The sequence below is a fragment of the Neltuma alba genome, unplaced genomic scaffold (assembly GCF_004799145.2).
Source record: "Neltuma alba isolate B1F8T4 unplaced genomic scaffold, ASM479914v2 tig00011253_pilon, whole genome shotgun sequence".
NCBI lineage: Eukaryota > Viridiplantae > Streptophyta > Magnoliopsida > Fabales > Fabaceae > Neltuma > Neltuma alba.
Genome location: NW_021635968.1, coordinates 105143 through 128122, shown reverse-complemented (window position 1 = coordinate 128122; position 22980 = coordinate 105143). Strand labels below are relative to the sequence as shown.

The window sequence follows — 22980 nt, the reverse complement described above, 5'->3', positions numbered from 1 at the left end:
AGCCATCTCACAAGCTATTATAAAAGATATATGGCCTGGAGATAGGATTCTTGTGCTTTGTGTCTTATAATTCTACCTTTTTTTTTTTTAACCACAGCTTATAATTCTACATTTAATTTATAATTTATAAGCCGTCAAAAAAGATATTTGGCTCGAAATAAGGCCATTTATGAAACGAGACAAGATAGAAACAAATCCATCTTAATAAATAGAGATGAGACTATTCTTTTTTGTTGTGAATAATTTATAGAAGTCTTTTGAGATAGTGTAAAAAAAAAAAGTCTTTTGTGATTTTTTTCCCTCTTCAAATTCGCCATATAAATGTTAAGCAATAATAACATGGCACATCAAATTGATATGAGAAAATTTTTCAAAACTTGAAGCTAAAATATATATTTAATTTTTTTTAAAAATGTGCAATTTAAATTTAAACTTGATTAAAAGAAGATGACATATAATTTCTATTTCAATTAGTAAAGTATATATTTCAGCTAAAAGTAGTATTCAAACTAAGGGTATCTACACTTGATTTAAATACTCATAAAGTTCTGTAAATTGAGCATAACATTCTATGATATACTCACATACATATATAATCAGACAAAACAGTTGCAGTCATCACGAGAGACCTGAAGTTGAATCAAAGAAAGGTACCTCCTTATACTAACAAATGTCACTTCTAATATGCAAGGTGACCACGAAAGAAAGAAGTAAACATAAAAATGAATTGATAAGTTGCCTTCACAAGCATGACTATTATTCTTCCGGTTCTTAATATAAGACATAATTGTTAAGTTGATTTTGATTCTAACTATGAGACCTATTTTCCATATTTATTAATTTTTTCTAAATTACCCCTATGGATACTCCCTCAACTATAATCAGTAGAAGAGGAAGGGAAGATATTAAAGAAGATGATTATGGTGTATTAGGAAAAATATGTCAAATTTCTTATAATTAACTAACTTACCTAATTTTCTTAATCTAATCAAATTAGTTAAATATATCTTATATTAAGGAGAGGAGGAATAGTAATTTTGGTGAAAAACATAACAAGAAAACAAATAGAATAATCAGTTTACGAATCAGAATCAATATCAGTGTATTCAGAAAAAAAATATAAAAAGAGGGAATCTCTGTGAAAAGTGAAAGTGAGTCTGATACACATTTACATTCTTTAGTGTGTGTTTATCCAAATGCATTATTGTGAGAATCAATAGTTGCACCTATACCTACTCAGTGCTAGCACAGGTTCTCTCAATCACCTTTGAATCTATTCTCTGAGAATTCCTAGATGGAGGAGAACTAGATCCTCTAGAAGAGACAAGTCCAAAGAAGTTAAGCTTACTGATCCTTCTTGAGAAGGAATTCATAAATTTTCTTGAACCTGACTTTGCCATATCCCTTTTCAAGAACACATGGTCCCTCTCCAGATCATTTAATCTCATTCTTAACCGAGCTAACTCGAGTTTTAACTCACGATTTTCTCGTCTCAATGATGCATAATTGTCCCGGGGAGACATTGCTGCACTTAGTGCTCCACTACTCATGCGCCATGACTGATGCATTGGCCTGGGGTCATCTTCCACAGAGGAGCAGCACAAGGCATTTCTTAACCTTAATTGCTCAAAGTAAAGAACTTGTACTATTGACTGAAGAGGGAGGCGCTCATTTTGTGCAGCATGAGCCCCAGCTTCTTGTGAAAGCTTTTGGAAATCAAGCAATTTGCATAGCTTCTTCTTGTCCAACTCTGACAAGCCTGGATGAGCCTGAGAAAACATTGATAGAAGAATTAAAACAGAGATGTCAGGGGCCCAGTGAGAGTAAAGAGTGAGAAAAAGTCTTATGTTAAATGGAATTGAACTATAGGAAAGATGTATAGAATCCGTTTGTAGACCTGATAATTTTAAGTTGAAGAAACCAAAGACCTAATAATCTAATGGATTGGGTTCATTCCTAACAGGCTCACTCCATTTCTTCCCTCTGAAAATTCATCTATGTGATTGGCAAAAATCTTGTGCCCATAAATGCGAGGAAGGATGACAAAACATACTTTCAAATAAATGTCAATGGCTCGATATAACCCATCATGAACAGTTCGTGCATGTGCTGGCAAGGTTTCTGCAATGACCATGAACTTCAAAAGCTTCAGGTTTGCATCAGGGGCAATTTCAGCAAGGTAATTGTCCACTAATTTTGCCACTTTAACCAATGATTTTTGTGAAGGAGAAGGAGGGCTATCGGATTCAAAAACAGAAACATCATCCAGATCATCTTCACTATCATCCTGCTGACAGAAGTTTAACAAAATTCTATGGACTGTGTCTACATCAAATAAGGTGTCACCCTCATGCTTAAATGATGGAATAAGAAGGTCATCAATAGTGGCCACATCAAGATGTGATCCAATCCTTCTTTCTAGGTCAAGTCTGGAAGCAATAGCACAATCAAGCATCACTGCACTTCTCAAAAGCCCAAAAAGGAAAGTGATTGGAACAGCAAGCTTCTCAACTGGCAAAAGGCTTACTATAGTCTCAACCACAAGCTGTTCATGATCAATTAAATCAGAATCAGCTTTAGTCTGGCTAGAAGGATTCCACAAGCTGGATTTCTTTGTCAATTCTTTCTGAGCATAACTTACAAGGGAGGCACCAATGCTCTCAGGCCGGACCCCACGACATTTCATTGCAGTTATGACTCGTTGATACATGTCAATGCGAAGAACAGAAAGATCTTCTATCCACCAGTCACCATCACATTTGGCTTGCCTGCTCATGTGTAGCCTCCCTGAGCTGCTATACTCTAGCCGTGAGAAACTAGAAGCTATTTGCTCTGCACAAGCTTTTGAGGCTATGGCTTCTATGCAACGGTTAACTATTTTTAGTTCATCAGCAAGAGGGAGTAGGTTTTCACATTGTTGCAAGACTTCAATACACATTTCAAGGTTCTTGCAAACAATGCTATCTAGATATTCCTCAGCCCTCGAGCCAAGGTTGTCTTTCGAGAATTCTTCAGTCATTTCAAGGTAATCAGAAACACAACAGAGCTGAGCAACATTTTTAGATGTAATTTCGAAGTTTATACCGTAGCAGAATTTTGCAGCCAGCTCAAAGGACTCAGCTCCTCCTGGTAAATTAAGAAGCTCAACTCTTGAGATATCAGAATCTCTATGTTCCGCAACTAAGCTCCGTATTCGCCCGCTTCTAGAGACAAGAGGAAACTTCATATAAAGAGAAGGACAATCAGAACCGTCATGCTTGGGATCAGAACAAAAGTAAGTTCAAGTTAACAAGATGGATACTTGCCTTGTGCAAAGAAAATGTTACTCCACTCACATCTATAGTCATGTCACTCGGTACATCCCGGAAAATCCTACAAATGGTTAATAGTTAATCCTTCAAAAGAAATAACTTGTTGCAGGTATAAACTTGTGAAGATAAAGACTAACTCAAGATTTTAAGAATCCATTGATAAACAATAAGTTTCTTGACATGGGGTATCATTTTTCTATGATCCAGTATTTTGAAATTCAAAAGAGTCAAGCAAAACGTTTACCACACATGGGGTATCATTTTTCTACAATCCAGTACATCGTTAAGCTTTCAGGGAGAAAAAATAGATCTTGATGTGACTCAGCACTTGCTGGCATCAAACTTATAAGCAAATTGTATAAAGAAAACGCATTAACATCAATTACAACAGAATTCATGTGCGTTCAAATATTATGCACCTAGCTTATTCCTTTACTTACAAGTCCTATATTTGAGACTCAAATAGCGGCATCTCACTTTTTCTAACACCGTTCAATACATGCCAAGCCACAGAGTGACCGTTCAATATAATACCACTTGGCCACCATAAAGAAAACTGGAAACAGAGACTAATTACATTACATCATAAGAATGTTAGAATTTGGAAGGTTTAGAAAATATATATCAGAAGCTCAACGAATTGAAAAGGGGGGAAAAGAGATGTTTTATTTAAAAAAAGAAAAAGAAAAAGAAGTGCTTTAAGAAGGAAAATATATATCAGAAGCTCAATGAATAAAAACAGAGACTAAACCCTCAATAAAAATGTTTTAAGAAGGAAAAAAACAGAAATAAAACCTGGAAAGTTCAATGATAAAAGTCAACCACAAAATCTACAATTTTCGGTTCCATGGTATCAAAGCTGTCAGCAAGAATAAGGATCTAAGTTCAGCTTCCAGACATAGTCAAAATTACCCAAAACAATACTATTCACAGAAAGAAAATGAAAAAGGCATAAGCAAATTAAGCAACAAATGCACTAAGAAATCATGAAACAAACCATTCACTGCATCGATGCCTTGAACTCTTTCCCAAGGACAGCTGCTGCTGCTTGTCAGTACGATCCATAAAGAATGAGAAAACCCAGCAATATGATATTGAAATGAGATGTCAGAGGATAAGAAAAAGTATAGCAGTGATGGGCTTAAGGTAGTGAAGTAGAGAAAGAGACAGAGACCCCGAATGGCGATGTCGATATTGGGGAAGTTCTTTGCCCACGTTCATCAAACAGGTGGTGTTCAACCATAGATTGTAGTTGTCCAGAGCCACGGGCCACACTTGTGGGTCATACTTTGCTTTTTTGATAATCACCCTTTCAATCTGTTCAGACTTCATAATTCTTAAACTGCAAGGTCTACAAGTCTAAATATAGAGGCAAATCACAGCAGGAACAACAAAGTCAAAGATACACACAAGAACAAAAGTAGTTACCAAACATAGCCAGAAATGGGAAATAAAAGTTTATAGTTTCAGATTCACCATAACATAATCAGAATGGAACTGTGAATTAAAATTGAATGGGAAAAAAGGTAATATTCCTTTTGCCACTGTCATTTATATGCCTTTTCACGTGAAAGAAAACAGAGATAGCAAGCAGGAAACGTCAAAAATTGGGAAGAACACTAAAGAAGTTGGCTATAGTTAATGAAGTGGGGTATCTATTGGGGTCCCATACAATAATAATTACACAGATACGATATGATATCTTCCACTAATAGCTATCTTCTACCATTCCTTTCACGAAGATGAAAACAAAAAATGGGTTTTGGGTCCAAGTCAAAGTCTTTTGATTGAGAGCCTTACCAGTGGCGCGTGACCATGTAGGGCTGGCGGGAACACAAAAGCCATGCACATGTGCAGTAGTCATCTTATATGAACATCAATAATTCTTCATCAAGAAGTGATATTTTGGCCCTGTTTGAAAATTCTGATCACTTATTGAAGAAGCAAGCTCATCATCTCATCACAATCATTCCAATGTGCAAATTAATTTAGGGTTAAAATGCACATTTGTACTGGAAGTCTTCACTCAGGAGCATGGAATTTTTTTTTAGAGTAAATTTGTTTTAGAAGTTTAAAATCGTAACAATATTACCCCTTACGATTAAAAAGCTAATGTTAATAGTTAAAATGTTACCCATGATTTTAAACTTTCAGGGTAAATTTAATCTAAAAAGACTTCCGAATTTATAGTAAAAACTTTCAGGACAAATTTATATCTTAACCTATTAATTTATTTGAATGGTAAGCAATTGTTAGATTTGGATTCCTCATGCAAGGGGAGGGATAGAAATAGAATGAAACTTATATGGGGAAAATTGCTGAAAATTTTCCCATTACAAAATTTATTGCTTAAAAGTACTTAGGGACTCAAATTATTGAACGGGTACAATTCATTTTTAATAAGTGCAACTCTTCTTCAACTATATGTAACATATCTCTAGTTGTGTACAAATGTCCTTCATTTTGCACATAGTTGAAGATAGATTACATTCATATAAAGAAATGTATTTCTGCGTAACAAATTTTGCAATGAATGATTTTTTTAGCAATTCTTCCATTTAAACGGGACCTCGGCTTGCATTGCTTGCAGACATGTATCTTCTCGCTTCATCAGTTAGGCAACTAAAGAAATCTGAATTTGAAAAATGGTTTTTTTTTTTTAAAAAGGGAAATAAAGTTTTTAAATAAAATTTAGATTGGAAAATAGCATTTAATGACAGGTTGATCATGTTTGGTACAAAGTTAGATCATATGATTGTCTATATGGTGATGTTGTCTCCATTCGGAGCTCTCCATCATGAGTATCTAGAAAATGCATTAAAACATGGGCGAATTTTTAAGGTGCTCGTAAAGTCCAATGCTTTGCTGTCTACACTTTTTAACGTATTGGATAGTATCTCCGGTCTTTAATATAAAATCTTGTTTAACTTTTATTTTGATTTTAAATATAATACATCAATCCATCTTGTTTTTAATATTTATGCATTTTTTTTAAGATAGTCCTTTTAATAATAGAAGTTCTGGCTAACACACTTGATTAACATAGATATTTTAGGAAAAACAACACCTATTTATTACAAATAATTAACTTAACTTATTTTCTTAATCTCCTCAAATTAGTCAACTAGATCTTATAATTAGGACTAGGGGTAGTATTAATAATAAACTATAGCCCAGAGTTATACTTCAGTCAGGTCAAATAAACAATCTTTGTCTTTGACTTCCTAATACAAGACCAGCCGGTACAAAAGTTAAAGAGGGTTTTTTGATTTGCGGTTTATCATTCCTCAACAATATTTATATATATTATTTTTATTATGTATTTTAAATTAAATGCTTCAATTTGTTACGTATATTTTTTTAAAAACAAATGGCACCACTCATTATAGAAGTTGAAAATTTTTCAAATTGGTTCGTTTAAGTCCTTGAGTCCTATTATATGGAATTCATTATAATTAAATTAATGTATTTTTAATTGTTAATTTTTATGTATGAAATTAAAAAACATACTAGTAAATGTCATAAATTAATATTCAAATCCGAATAAATTAATATTAATCCCTAATTTTTTTGGCTGATAGTAATAAGGCTAATATTAATCCCTAAGAGTTGATCAGGATCAATCACAATTGGATCTGCTTCATACTTAAAAGCTGAGAATCAAACTCCTAACACAGAAATGAAAGCCCAAGCTACAACTGCTGATGTATCGACTTAAGTTGGTTAGGACATTAGTTTTTCACTTCTTTATATTCTAATGATATTTGAATTTTTTTTTTTAACTTATAGACAGATTCATCACCTACCAATAAGATTCTCAAGTTAATGACAAAATTTAAATTTATAATATTGTGGATTATGGGTTAAATCCTTACTAACTTAACCATTTTTTGTTGGCAATATATTAAAACGATAAATGATCAAAAGGAAGCCATTCAACTTGCTAAGAAGAAGACAGCAGATATCATTAATTACATAAAATCAACTTATAAAAATAGTAGAAGCAAATCGTTAATCATTTAATTCCAGCAGTATGATCAGCCAAAAATGGAAAAAGTGAATTTAAGAGCAACAATTCCAAGAGAGGCCAAGCGAATGAGCTCATAAAAATACATGACAAGCCGTCAATATACAGGCAACAAAGGACAGGATTAACGACCTCAGAATATGGCTATAGGCTTTTATAAGTTGTGACAAAATTCTTTTTACGTATTTATCGTAAATCACGATTGAGAAATATAAATCATTCGGAACAAGCCATAAACTGTTGAGTCCACGAATCTGTCATTTAATTATTGGAACAATTTATTATAATCACATGTTGCATTGTGAACCTAGATGATAAATTAATGCTGACAAGATTCCAGTAACAATTATTGTTATAAACAAGGAATTCATACATTCTACCGCAGCTGCGGTTCACTTCAATATATATTGTACAATATAGTTCATCTCATTTTTTATATAACTTATATAGCAAGCAACATTGACAAAAAAGAAAGATCAAGATGATTTTTACAAACATGAAGAAACTTATAAAGAAACTTCTACAAACACCACTCAGTGCAGCAATAAGCAAACTGCATAATTTTTGTCTGTCAATATCTCCTATAAAGTCTTCTTATATGGAATCTTTTAAGGACAAGAAATGCCCACTTCTCTGGAATAAAAGTGCTTCCCATAGCTATTCCAAAAGCAAGTCCACCTCCATATCCGATCACAACTATCTTCCAGTCATATTCGAAGAGGTACTCATCATCTTCTGAAGGGGGAGTAATCACACGCTCTCCACGATGATCTTCACATTCCTTCAACAATTGCACCCCGCATAATCCTTGGTTCCCCTCGAATGAATTGCTCTCGAATGTGTCAAACTGAGGGTTTTGAGGTATTGGACCAGACAGATGGTTGTAGGACACATTGAGGAATTCAAGGAAGTTGAGTTCTGTAAGTTCTTGAGGGATCTTCCCTGTTAAATTGTTGTGGGAAAGGTCTAATGCCTCAAGTTGAGATAACTTTCCCAGAGAAGATGGAATACGTCCAGTGAACAAGTTATTAGACAGACTGAGCAAAACAAGCCCCTTCAAGTCTCCAATGTTATCTGGAATTTCTCCATTAAGCTTGTTGCTTGAGAGATCGATGGCTATAAAGAAGTACAGTTGTTGGAGCTTCTCATAGACCATGAGTTTTCCTTTGTTGAAAATTGTGAAGGACTAAGGGTAAGTGAAGCCCCAGTAGCTTTCTGTTTGCTTGTAATAGTGATACCATGGCTCATACTTGAGGTGATTCGCGGCAGAAGCTCTCATGGATGCCCAGTCCTCAAGTAACTCTGAGGGAAAGTTTCCTGAGAAATCATTTTGAGAAAGATCAATGACGTGCAGCTTGGGAAATGTGCAAGTTCTTGGGGAGCTTATAACTCCAGAAAACTTGTTAGAACGTAGCACAAGGACTTTCAACTCAGGTAGATTTCCCAACCAGAAAGGAAAAGAACCATTGATTTGGTTGTTGCTGACATCAAGATACTCTAACATTCTACAATTGCTCAATGTTTCAGGCATCTGACCCTGTAAATTGTTTTGGCTAAGATCAATCAACTTGATGGCACTTCCTTTCATGAATGTTTGAGGAATGAAACCATAAAACTTGTTGTTCCCCAGCTTGAGTGTTTGCAACTTTCTGCTGAAAGTTCCTAAACATGGTGGAATGTTACCACTTAAATTGTTATACGATAATTCGAGGAACTCAAGTTATTTCAGATTGCAGATCAATGGTGGAATTTCTCCAACAAAAAAGTTGTTAGAAAGTCATAATACCCAGAGGTTTTCTTTTCTATATATCCAGCTTGGGAGGGTACCCTTTATTTTATTGTTTGACAGGTCAAGTTCTTCCAGCTGGTCCTGGTCTTTCAGAATTTCTGGAAACTCGTTCATGCTGCAAGAAGCCAAAAATAATGTTGTAATATTCATGGCAAGACTTGCATTGAATGCACTTGGCTTGATAATCAATGACAGATTGTTATATGACAAACAGAGAACGGATAGCATCTTGAAGCTCCAGAGAAACATGCCAAGTTCTAATTGCCCAGACAAGTGATTTCCTCTCAGATCCATATAGCTAAGATTCTCTAGTGAGAAAATTGAGAGTGGTATTTTCCCGTGAAGCTTGTTGCCTGAAACATCCAGATAAGATAACTGGGTGATATTTAACAAGGAAGAAGGTAGATTTCCCTTGAATTGGTTATATCCAAGATCCAAATAAATGAGCCTAGTGAGGTTTCCAATTGAACCAGGTAGATTCCTTCGGAAGCCAGCACTTCGGAGTGTTAAAAACTGCAAGGGTATGCTAGAGTGAAACTCAGGCAAATACCCAGAGAGACCCTGATTCGCTCCCACATTGAGATACTCCAAATTTGGAAGAAGAAATATTCCTATGGGAAATTCGCCATATACTCCAGTACTGAGCAGACAAAGGTATTCCAAAGAAGACAGATTGGTGAGTGCACTAGGTATTGGAGACGACATATTAACATAGCCAAGAGAAAGTACTTGCAAATTAGTTAAGTTTTGAACTACGTTTCCCAGGTTTTGCTGCTTGAAATGCAGCAGATTTGTTGGAGGAGATAAGGCATCATAGTTACAGCACAAATCAAGAACCAACAAGTTGGATAGTTGTGAAATCTCTTCTGGGATTTCTCCAGAAAATTTGGACCCAGAAAGGTCCAAATGGGTAAGCCTTGAAAGATGGGCAAAGCTTGATGGGATATGAGAGTAATTAAAGTGATTATCAGAAAGGTTAAGTTTTTCAAGTTGGGAAAGCTGAAAGAGAGTACTATTAGACTCAATAGAACCATAAATCTGACTGCTGCTAATGTCAAGGCCAATCACATGACCTGTTTGCTCATCACATTTCACGCCAAGCCATGAGCAGCAGTCTGAGCTTGAATTCCAAGAATTTGTTTTAGTATAACTGAGAGAACTTTGAGAAGCAAACTTAGTGATGGCAAATCTTTTCTTAAGTTGCAGCAAAGCAGAACTTTCAGCTTGATGACACGGTGCAGGCTGCACAAAAACAAAACAATTAATGACTGTGAATGTGAATAGAAAATAAAGAGGAAGATTAAACATTGATTTACTAAGGAACCAAGACAGTCCCATATACAAAACTGGAGCTCAAAACTAGAATTCAGAGATATATGAAAAATGAAGCACACCAGTAAGGTTTTATGTACAAGAGATATCGGCGTTTTGTGCATAAATGTCAACACACATGTTATTTGATACGTATTTATCTACATTTGTTTTTATCTGCTAGTCAAGTTCCGTATCAGTTATGGCAATGGCATCCCTCAACTGTCCAAATTCAGTGGTGTGGGTTGACGAAGGGATCAAAAATGTCAAAACACATGGCAATCTTGTTGTCCTTGTGTGTTGAAGATTGTGTGCATGCTAAAGATTATATGCAATTGCTTTTGTAGAAATACTGTTGCTGACTAGATTGGGGTATACGGTGAAAACTTTATCATGGAAAGAATACGTCTTAAGAGAATTAAATATATAAGCCCAACAATATTTGAATATTAATTTTTGGTCCTAAACATAACTCAGTAACCGACTCATTAGTTGCTACTTTCTAATTTTACTCTTGTTAATAATTAACATTTAGTGTTAAAAAGCTCACCGAACTCTGTGTTCATCCATCTACGTCATCTAAGATGGGGTAAACTTGAAAAAAATTATCAATTGCAAACAGATTTAATACTTTGATTGACATTCTTTAATACGTAAAAATTAGTTGAGAATGCTCTATAAAAAGAATTAGAGGGAGTATCAGATATTAAATAACCGTAAAAGAAATAATTTTGATGAGAAAAGACGCCATTGCTAGTCAAAAGACAATATTAGCCAAGTGAAGAAAGATTGAAGGACTTGAGGTAGTGAAGATAGATTTTATTCGGCTATTTGTAGATGCATGAAGTTCCCTATTAGTCATGGCGATTTGCACTCTCAAATGTCCAAGTAGAGTGGTAGAGTTGAATTATACATTGTGGTTTTTGGTCTATTCCAGGCTTTTTGTAATGGATTGTATTCATAACAATTTTGATTATTCAAAGATATTGACTAAACCATAAAACAAGTTGTACTTGGATGGTATAGCTGTGAAATCAACTTTTAGAATAGCTGTTATGTTATTTGATGTAAAATATGCACATTTTAATAATCATTAAATAATTTATATTACCAAAAAAAAAAATCTTGACAACTTATCATATTTGAGTCAAAACATATATTTTCTTTCACAATCTATTACACATTCGATCTTCTAAAAAAAATTAAGAATTTATAGGAGATAAAGCAATGAAATAAAAATTATTATTATTTTAAAAAACACGCAATTTTAAAGAAGTATCTATCTTTTTGCTCAAAAAAAAGGGTAGTATCTGTCTTAAGTTATAAAACAAATACACTATGACATGATTAAAGAAAAAAAAAGTTATGTAGCCCCAACCTCTTGGTGGACATGGTAGTCACTTATAACACCTTGATCAATGGACTATGCAAGTCAGGAAAAACAAGATCAGCCGTTAAATTGCTCCGGAATATGGAGGGATTGGGAATTAAGCCTGACACAATCATGTACAACACGATCATTGATGGGCCTCTGTAAAAGTGAACTTTTAATTGAGGCACGAGATTTGTATTATGAAATGCTTGATCAAGGAATATCTCCTGAAATTGTCACATATAACTCTCTAATCTATGGTTTTTACAGCATGAGTCAAGCTTTGCTTGGTAAGATGATGAAGTTTGATCAGAAACCTTATGTTAAGGTTTTCACTTCTTTGATGGATGGCTATTGCTTGACTAATAATGTTAATGAGGCAAGCAAAGTATTTGATAAGATGCTCAAAAGTGGGTTGGAACCTACAATTATTGCCTATAGCATCTTGATCAATGGGTATTGTAAGATTAAAAAGGTGGATAAAGCCATGAATCTTTTTAAAGAAATGCGGGTAGAAAATGTTGTACCTGATACTGTAATTTACAATACTCTAATTGATGGCTGTCTCAAATCAGGGAGAATTTCATATGTTTAAGATCTTATTTATATGATGCATGACAGTGATTGTCTCCCCAATATAATTACTTATAGTATCTTATTAGATGGATTGTGCAAAAGCCAACGACTTGACGAGGCAATTACATTATTGTCACAAATTTTCAATCATGGTATTTTGCCTGATGTGATCACGTGCGCTACACCAATTGATGGTTTGATCAAAGGCAGTAGACTAAATACTGCAGTAGATATTTTTCAATATTTGTTGGCCAAAGGTCTTCCTCTAAATGCTCATGCATATACTACTGTGATTGATGGACTTTGTAAAGAGGGTGTTTGATGAAGCACATGCGTTGCTTCATAAAATGGAAGAAAGAGGCTGCTCTCCTAGTTTTATAACTTACAAAGTAATTATTCGAGGCACTCTTGAAGGAGAAGAGATTGATAAGGCAGAACAACTTCTTCATGACATGATTGATAGAGGCTTGTTACGAAAATGAAGCAAGCTGAGGCACTATGGCTCAAGTTCAAATTGCATATTTATGTTGATCTAGCATGAATTTGCTGATGCATGAATATTTTGTGTTATAGAAGTTGGACTACACATGAATGGTTTGAGCTATTACTTCTTGAACCAATGCTCGTGATTAGATAATGAGTCTTAAATACATCCTAAGAAAACCGTGATTTTAAATTCTTTTATGTTATTACTATATATGCTGCTTTCACATATTAACTAAAAGTTGTTGGGTTATCAAAAATCTATAGACCCCATCTGGTTTTCGTCTTAGAACCCAAACAAAAAGAAGATAAATAGGAGCGAATGCACAGGGATTGGTTTTCAACATTTTATATATGTCGATCCTGTGGGCTCATCAGGAGGTTTGTGCTTGTAGTGGAAAGAAGTATCATCACTCTTTCTGGATCTCACTCTATCTCTTTCTTTGGACCTTCATGTTCTCCGTCACCACCATCACTTCTGTTCACTTTCCACCATGATCAAGTTTTGATCTAAGCTTGGTGTTGCCTCTCCTACAGTCATGTGTGGCTGATTCTTTCATCCTTCCTAAGATGTGGAGCTAAGCCAGATCCATTATGCCAACAAGGGAGTTCATCAATTTCTCATATATGTGATTAGCTTATCTCGTTGTATAAGCTATTCGTGATTATTGGATTAGATCTGGTTTGTATTCTTAAGGATATTGTATATTCAGATTAGAGATGTGATTGAACCGATGGTTTATTCCTTGACTTGCAGTAGATTTAATTGGATTATTAGGTCTTGCTTGCCTTGATGTTGCAATTGAATCAAATGAGATATGGTAGCTATAGATTGATGCTATTTTAGGAATTTTCAGTCCATCAATTCATAATGTGATGCATGTTTCCTTTTGAATGCATTTAGCTCCATTATTTTACGAGGTTATGAAGGTTGAGTCACACTCTTAGGAAGATCATTATCATCATTGCAATTATCATATCCTGTCATTCCCATCACCGTCACTCATCATTCATCTAAAACCAGAAAATCAATATAAAAAGTAGAACAGATAGGTAGATCACGTAGATAAAATCACTCCATTCTCACAGTTAGTCACTTGTAAAGGCATTTAATTAACTAAAATCCCAAGACAATTAGCCTCCTTGTGATCTGACCTAGGGTTAAGCTATTATATTATAGAGGTTAATTTTAGTATTTTTGAGAGCCCTATGACAAGTCTTATCAAACTGGCATCATTGCTGGGAGGCATGGTTGCTTAGCTTCTTTCATTGATCGAGTGTCAAATTTTTCTTTGACTTGTTCTATTGAATTTTTTAGTGCATTTGCTTAGGTTCTAGCTTCTGAATCTTGCTGAATTTGGTGGGCATTGAAAGATATTTTGCCTCTGGTTTGACTGTTCTTGACTGATTTCTCTTAAGGGATAAAAGTTGCTTGCTGGCAAGTAGATTTTAATCGTCCTATTTTTTGGTTTAGTGGCTGGCAGCCTATGTACATTGTGAATTCTGGAAAAATATAAATATTTTGTTGTGCATTCTGTTCATCCTGTTAGTGGAATTAGCTGGGATTTGTTATGCTCAGGTACAAAATTGCATTCTGGCCAGCATCTCGCACCATTGGGTGAAGATTTTCTGCTAAATATCACACTTGCACCAATTCTGAGAAAATAAAACGAAGAGTCCCTTGTCCCGATTACATTACTTCTGTGTCAACAGGGCAGATTATTTGCTATTTCAGCTCATTAACAGAATGAACCTGCTTTGGCGTGTTTTGTGTAATGTGCTGAATAATATTGCCTCGCATTCTGTGTGTTTGAAGATTAAACTTGCTGTGCTGGACCTTATTGCTACTATTACTGTCTGATTTTTGCTTCTTAACACTGTTTCTGGTAGTAAAACTCTGAATTGTGCACAAAGCCATACCATTTCTCTGTCTAAAAATCAAATAAAGCTTTCTGTTATTCACTGCAAGAAAAAATATATATTTTTGTGACTTGGGATCGACGTACTGTCTTGATTGACTTGGGATTGCACCCACAAGTTCTTGCTAAAATTGCATTTTCTTCTAACTTGACTGAATCCAGTGACTGGAGTTGCTAATACTTATTCGAAATACTGTAAACTTATTTAGTTCATTAAGGTAAGCTGAAAAAAATGCTTGTCGATTTCTCACCATTTTGAGTGTGCATTGCTGAAAATATTCAACCATTCGTTGTTAGATATTTTGCACAGTTTGCTGAAGGCTTCTTGAAATTGAGTTAATTACGTGCTGATGCATTAGCATAGATCTGATTCCTTGCTTGTATGCTGAACTTCTAGTGATCCCTTGACTTGGCATTGTTGAACTCTTGCTGCTGTTCTGAATTGCCAAAATGCTGCTGAATTATTGTTGAATTTTTGAAGTTCACTAATCTGACTGCAATTTTTACTGTCAAGTTCTGTGAAATTTCTGTCATTGACTTGCTGCACAGAACCAGAAAACCTAAGAGCTAAGAATTCTACTGGTTTTCTTGCTGTCATTACCCGAGTTCTGAAATTTTTTGACCTGCTGCTGTGTTTATGCATTAGTTTTAGTCCTCGAATTTTGGGAAAATCTGCTGTGTTTACGCTGAATTTTGCTACCAATTTGTTGCATGAATTTTGTGAGTTGAACTGGGCAATTTTCCAATTCAATTGAGTCATGGAATAGTGTTCGAATATTGAAAGATTCAATTCTTACTCCGCTATGCCTACTAATGGTTTTTTGGATTATGACACAGGAAGTAGAGGTTTTCAAGGAGGGAGAATGTGGACGCCAAGCTACTTTCATTTGCAACATGAAACCTCCTATCCTACAGCGCAAGAACCTGAGGAACCACAGTGCTTATATTGCAACTCATTTTGGCAAAGTGGAAAGGATTGCCCTCAAAAACCAAAAATACCTTCTCATTCCCCATTTAAGACCATTCAAGAGGAAAGGATGTGGGAGTCAACTCTCCCTCCCTTGCACCATATGGACCCCTCTCCTGCGTTTCAAGCAACCACGGAGTTAGCATGCCTACGCTGCCTCCCTACTGAACATTATGGATGGGATAAGATTGCCTCTTGAACGAGAGAATTTCACTTCAACGTTTGATAGACAAACAAAGGCATTGAAAGAACTTTATGATCAAAAGAAGGTGCGATGGCCGATGGGACAGATTGGGTGTTGAAATGGTGATGCTTGGGTGCCCTGAGAAGATACAAAAGGAGGCAAGAGAACTTGAATCTTTCTTCAGTAGATATGAGGATCATATATTATGGAGAACATCAACGGGCGAATTTGGAGCTCCATGACCCCAAGACTCATATGGAGAGCAAGAAAATTCACTACTGCCGCATGATGTGAATTCAATTAGAGAAATTCGTACTCTTTACGGACTTTGAAAGTGCAAAAATTGCACAGGAGGGCAGATTCGACCAAGAGCATTATGAAGGTTTGAAAAGAGATCATGGATGTTAGTGACAGAGAGAAAAGGGTAAATTCATTCCACGAAAAATCCAATCAAGGCATTACAGAGCATATAACACCCTCGCCACGTCCTGTCTGACATTCTCTCTCTATAACTAACTCTAGCAGCAATTTACCTTAAAGCCCTTTTCTAACTAATTACATATATCAATACTCCCCCCTATAAAGAATCCTTGTCCACAAGGATGGTGTTACTCGGTGATGCAGTAATCTGGAAGTGAGGGAACTGTTGCTGAATGAGTGAGAGGTCTTCCCAAGTTGCGTCTTTAGGCTAGGAAAATTTCCAACGAGCCAACACTTGAGTCACTGGGAGGTTATGACGTTTGATCAGTTTGCGCCCCAATATTTCCTCTAGTTCCAGCACAAAATGGCCCTCATTATCAACAGGTGGCAAGGTAAGAGCAAGTACCGCAGCTAGGCCAATATGTTTTTTTAAGTAAGGATACATGGAAAACAGGGTGAATCCTTGTACCCTGAGGCAGTTCAAGTTCATAGGCGACAGCGCCAAATCTTCTTCAGGACTTTATAAGAACCAAAATAATGGGCAGCTAATTTATGAAGAGATGAATTGTTTAATAAGTTCCTTCTAAAAGGATGTAGTTTGAGGTAAACCATATCACCTTCCACAAAATGACGTTTTGATCTAGCTTTATTAGCTTGCTGAATCATCATGTGTTGAGCTTGAAGTAAGTGTTGCTTCAGGAGCTGCAGAACCAATTCCCTTGATAAACAAGTACGGTCTACAAGGTCATTAGAAGAATCCCCAGCAATATAGGGTAAATGGACCGGAGGTGGCATCCCATACACAGTCTCAAAAGATAACATTCCAATAGAGGAATGATAGGTAGTATTATACCAGAGTTCAGCTAGAGACAACCATTTTACCCACTGCTTAGGAAAATCCCCAGTCATGCAACAGAGACAATACTCCAAACATCTGCTTAGTACTTCAGTTTGACCATCCGTCTGAGAATGGTAGGCAGAAGAATAATGCAATTTAACACCATATAAGCAGAAGAGTTCTCTCCAAAATTTATCACAGAAAACTAGGTCCCTGTCAGTCACAATAGTTTTTGGAAACCCATGTAATCTCACCACATTATCAAGAAAAACCTGAGCCACTTCTACAGCCGTAAACGGGTGTTTAAGAGCCATAAAATATGCTGCCTTAGATAATCGATCAACAACTACTAGAATAGTGGGTTTAGAAAAGGACTTAGGGAGACCACTAATAAAATCCATAGAAAGATCAATCCACACATTTTCTGGGATAGGCAGTGGTTGGAGCAGGCCAGGGGAGGCAATTAATTCAGGTGTGAGCCTTTGACAAATTGAACATTCACGTACAAAATTTCTGACATCCTTTTCCAAGCCTTTCCAATAAAAGAAAGAAGACAATCTTTTAAAAGTAGGATTCATACCAGAATGTCCACCAATGCTGTCAGCATGGGAAAATGACAATAAATCGTTGTGAAGATTACGATTAGCTCCTACAACTAGCTTGCCATTGCGTTCCAGCAATTGATGCTGCCATGTGAACTTAGGATGGGAAGTAGGATCCATTTCCAAATCCTTAATTAGCTGCTATAAGTGTTCATCAACTAGTGACGAATCTCGAACCCTTTCATATAGTGGAGAAACTGGAACTAATAATGCTAAACAAGAGCCCTCAGATCTCCTAGATAAGGTATCAGCCACTGTATTGTCACTGCCTTTTCTGTACTAAATGTCATAATTCAACCCCCACAATTTATGTAGCCATTTGAATTGGTCCTAGTTCAGATCGCACTGTTCCAATAGATGTTTCAAGGGTAGATGGTCAATTTTAATTATAAACTTGCGACTGCACAAGTAGGATATCCACTGCTTAACGGCAAAATAATAGCTAACAATTCATGTTCATAGGTAGATAGAGGTTTCTTTTTAGAAGCTAAAGCCTTGCTAGCGAAAGCTATGGGATGCCCATTTTGAGATAGGACAGCCCCTAATCCAGTACCAGAGGCATATGTTTCCACAACAAAAGTGTCATTAAAATTTGGTAATTTCAAAACTGGTGGGGAAGTCATGAGTTGCTTCAATTTGACAAAAGCATCATTCGCAGCATCTAACGAATTAAATGGAGTATCTGTCTGTAATAAGCTTGTCAAAGGTCTACTGATTGCTCCATAATTGTGAATAAACCTTCGGTAGTATCCTGTGAGGCCCAAAAAACCCCTTAGTTCTTTGATAGAAACCGGAACAAGCTAAGAAGAAATTGCTTTGAGCTTCTTTGGATCAGCCTGAACCCTTTTTGCTGAAATAATATGACCCAAATAGTCAATTTGGGTGGCAGCAAAAATGCATTTGGAAGCTTTAGCAAATAAATGATGTTGTCGCAATGTCAATAAGGCAATTTCCAAATGTTGTAAGTGAGGGCCCTAATCTTTGCTATATACTAATATGTCATCAAAGAAAATTAATACAAACCTCCTCAAGAAAGCTTTGAAGACAAAGTTCATAAGTCCCTGGAATGTGGCAGGGGCATTAGTCAGCCCAAAGGGCATCACTACAAACTCATAGAGACCCTCATGGGTCCTGAATGCTGTTTTGGGAATATCATCTTGCTTCATTCTAATTTGATGGTAACCAGACCTAAGGTCTAGCTTAGAAAAGAACATAGCCCCTGTTAACTCCTCCAGAAGCTCTACAATCACTGGTATGGGAAATTTATTTTTGATTGTAGCTTCATTTAACTTCCTATAATCCACACAGAACCACCAAGTACCCTCTTTCTTCTGAACTAACACTACTGGGGCCTCAAAAGAGCTAGTACTCTCTCGTATGATCCCACTACAGAGCATCTCCTTCCCCTGTTGTTCAATCTTAGTCTTCTGAACTGGACCATAACAGTATGGCCGACAACTAATAGGCTAATCATGTTGAAGCGGAATGGCATGATCAAATGCACGAGAAGGAGGTAATTCCTTAGGCTCCACAAAAACATTAGTAAATGTGTTTAAGAGCTGATTCAACTCTTGTTGCGGGGAGCTAGCCAACGAAGAAGTAACATGCAAGCTGAGTTATAATTGAGATGAAGCTTGAAGCAGGAAGACATGTACAGAAGCCACTATATCACGATTAGATGTGAGTTCCCTTGCAGGGGAAGGTGAGTGGTATCCCAACCCATGCAATTCAACTTGAGTGCCCTTATAGTTGAACTCAAAAATTTTCAATTCCACATCCATAGTAAATCTACCAATAGTTGTCAACCATTATGTACCCAGAATCATATTGTAACTCCCTATCCTCATCACCAAAAAGTCAGCTGAGAAAACAGAGTTTCCCATTTCCCAAGAAAGATTCGGGCAATGCTTAAGAGACTATTACCTTCCAGGTATCTGCCACCGTGAGACAGACAGCACTGCGTTCCTAGGCTTTCGACTGGAGACGCTTGATGATTGAAGCATCGAGCACATTGTGAGTGCTGCCCATGTCGATCAGAATGATAACCTTCTGGTTTTTAATCTAACCCACAAGTTTCATAGTAGATTCGACAACGTTAATCATGCCCACAGCGTCAACTTGAGCATCCCCTATCGCATCCTCAAAGCAGTCTTCCTCTTCATCAACCATTAGTGTAAACAGATGAGAATCCTTACACTTATGGCTACTGGTGTAATTCTCAGGGCACCAATAGCAAAGACCTTTTATACACCAGTCGTCCATCTCCTTTTTCGACAACTGACGTGTGGGTTTAATAGCAAAAGACATCTGGGAAGACGACACTGTGGAGGAGTTTGCAGGTTTTGCCGATAGCCCCTGTGTCTGCGTTTTGGGCCTGTCCTGTATAGAGAAGTTCATAAACGTACTAGACTTGGAGCCCACCGAGTAGCTAGACCCAGAACGACGAGTCATCGCAGGAGAATGATCATGGACCGCCTGAATGCTTGCTGCATGTAGCCGAGCAGAAGACATCGCGCCAGCTAAAGAAGAGGGCGCTGAGTTGAGGATGAATTTTTGTATGTCAATATGTAGTCCCCCAGTGAAGAGATAGATAGATAGATAGATACCTCTTCAGGAATATCGACTTCAGATAAAAGCTCGTCAAATTTTTTCTCATAGTCAGCAATCGGATCAATGGATTGTTGTAGCTTCTTTAGGGCAATCGTCAGGTTCTCCTCCCTTACGTCTACAAACTTGGTTTCCATATTCTTGAAATAGTCAGCCCATGAGATATCTGTGAAGGAGCGATGGCGCATGAACGTCTGGTGCCAACGCAGAGCATCACCCTCAAGATGAATACTCAGAAGACGAATACGATGATCTGGCGGGGTCCCATCCACAGCAAAAAACTGGCAAACCGGATAAGCCCACCCACAGAAATCAGTGCCATCAAACTTGGGAAAATCTACTCAGCTCTGCTTGGTAGCTATGGAATAAGAAGATGAAGACGAGTTGTTGTAGTGGAGCTCATGAAAAGAGCCAAAGGCAAGAATACGAGGGGAGCTTGCAGGACCACTTTCCCCTAACGTCGTCTGCTTGCTCGCATTCTGGTTCATAGTAGAAAGCTTTGAAGAAATGTCTTGTAGCATGACCTTCAAATCATAAATGTCTTGCGATTGTTGGTCAAGGACCAATTGCTTCTTGTTGAGACAGTGCTCTGGCTCAGTAAGACGATCAGAGGATCGCGTTTCCGGTGGCGCTATGGGCCGAAAACGGAGGCTCCGATACCTTTTTGTTAGTGACAGAGAGAAAAGGGTATATTCATTCCACGAAAAATCCAATCAAGGCATTACAGAGCATATAACACCCTCGCCACATCCTATTCGACATTCTCTCTCTATAACTAACTCTAGCAGCAATTTACTTTAAAGCCCTTTTCTAACTAATTACATATATCAATGGAGCTGAAACACATACTGGAAGTACCGATGTTGAGAATTACTTGCTGAATCAAGAAGGAATTAATGCTGGAGAACTGATTTTGCCGATTGAATCTCACTCTAGTGATGAAGTTGGAAGCGAATTGCTGCAGTTGAAGGAGTCAAACAAAGCAATCGAGGATGGGATACAACTAACAGATGCTGCTGGAAGTTCTGGAGAATTGAAAGAATTAGCCACTGTACCTGAGATCGAATCTGAATTTGATCAACTGGACCCACAACTGCAGAACAAGATTCAGGCTTGCATTTTGCGGACAAAAAAGAACTTTGAGCTTCCTTGAGCTTCAAAAATTCATTCCCCTCTTTAAATTGCAATCTTATTTAATTAATTTTCTGGGTCTTGTTTGCTTTGCGTATTAACTCCATGCAATTTGGAAATGTTGAGGCCTAAAGTTTCTTGTACTCATTTATATATGATATTTTACATTGCTGCATTTAGATGGCTAGTTAGAATCCATCTATTTGCATTTAGTGGCCGTAATTAAAATATTTTAAAATCTTAAAATAAATATTTACAACCTGAAAATATGAATTATTTATTTAAAGGTTGCTTATATTGTAATTTAACATATTTTATTGAAATATAATTTTATTTTGAAGGTTTTAGTTAAATTATAAATTTTAAACGCTGTAAAATTATTGATTTGTTTTTTGTTCCAAAAAATGATTATAAGAGATGAGGGGCTTTTTGAGAGGTAATGTAATCAGTTTTGCTTTCTACTTAAAAAAAGGTATTTTGATCATTTAACAATATTCAGAAATTTTTAATTGGGCCTTGTGGCTTATTAATAATTTGTTAAAAATTTAAGCTTGAAATTGAAAACAATTAAATAGGTAGGAAAGAAGTAATATGAATTCATAATTTCATTTTGAATAGGTTAGGCAATATCAGATTTAACCTCAGCTATATTCAACTATATTTTTTTACCTTTAGCTTGGTTTAATTAAATAAATAGAGCCAAACTTTCGAATATCAGCATTATAAACAATGTTCTCATAATAAAAGCGATGCAAAAGGGTAAAAGGGAAGAAAGAGTAGAGAGAAAGAGTGGGGGGAAGGAGGGGGAGGAGACTGGGAGAATAGATTATTAGGGACAGAGAAAAAGAAAGAGTAAAATGATAATTAATTCAATTTATTCAACGGCCTACTAAACAAATGCATTAAGATGCTATTTAATAAAAATCTGGAATTAAATGCAAATAACAATTAATTATAGAGAAACCTCCCTGGCATTTTGCTCTAATTACATTGATTTCCCTATATTTTGAAAACATACACTTAAGTCCAAACCAATAACTCCGTTAAGAATATTCTAAAAAGATACTTTTTTAATTAAAATTTATATTAAGATACTTTTTATTTACTAATTTACCTTTCATAACACTAAATCCCCAAATTTTGGTTAAAAAGTTTTGACAAATTTAAAATTTTTTTATTCCCTTAATTTTTTTTTCACCAATAACTATTTGTTTAGTGTTTTTATCATATTGGGATGAAAAATTAGTTAATTTATTTAATTTAGACATAAAGGCCTTGAATGGAAATTTGATTAATTCTTTAAATGAATATACAATAGATTAAATACATTATAAACGTTTCTAACAAATTTTTTATTTCAAACTTTGGAATTATAAATTTAAATGAGTTCTATAGTCTTTAAACATAGACAATTTATATTACTCATTCAGTTCTTAATGTAAG

At 36.0% G+C, this 22980-nt stretch overlaps 2 protein-coding genes, 1 long non-coding RNA gene and 1 pseudogene across 3 annotated transcripts; 1 reads left to right on the top strand and 3 right to left on the bottom strand.

Moving 5' to 3' along the window:
- Positions 1–1070: 1070 nt before the first annotated feature.
- Positions 1071–4856, bottom strand: LOC114763080 (BTB/POZ domain-containing protein At5g48800-like). Its single transcript, XM_028952677.1, has 5 exons — positions 4740–4856; positions 4309–4653; positions 3306–3372; positions 2054–3220; positions 1071–1769 (listed from the first exon to the last, which is right to left on the bottom strand). Exons 2-5 carry the CDS (start codon positions 4374–4376, stop codon positions 1233–1235), a joined length of 1839 nt encoding a protein of 612 aa, XP_028808510.1. The 5' UTR covers positions 4377–4653; positions 4740–4856; the 3' UTR covers positions 1071–1232.
- Positions 4857–7847: 2991 nt separating this feature from the next.
- Positions 7848–9363, bottom strand: LOC114763085 (receptor-like protein 54; annotated as a pseudogene).
- LOC114763086 (receptor-like protein 9DC3) lies at positions 9116–11959 on the bottom strand. Its single transcript, XM_028952686.1, has 2 exons — positions 11849–11959; positions 9116–10369 (listed from the first exon to the last, which is right to left on the bottom strand). Exons 1-2 carry the CDS (start codon positions 11957–11959, stop codon positions 9116–9118), a joined length of 1365 nt encoding a protein of 454 aa, XP_028808519.1.
- A 4300-nt stretch (positions 11960–16259) lies between these two features.
- On the top strand, positions 16260–21712 carry LOC114763078 (uncharacterized). Its single transcript, XR_003742313.1, has 2 exons — positions 16260–16342; positions 21243–21712. It is a non-coding gene; the product is annotated as an uncharacterized LOC114763078 (long non-coding RNA).
- Positions 21713–22980: the final 1268 nt, after the last annotated feature.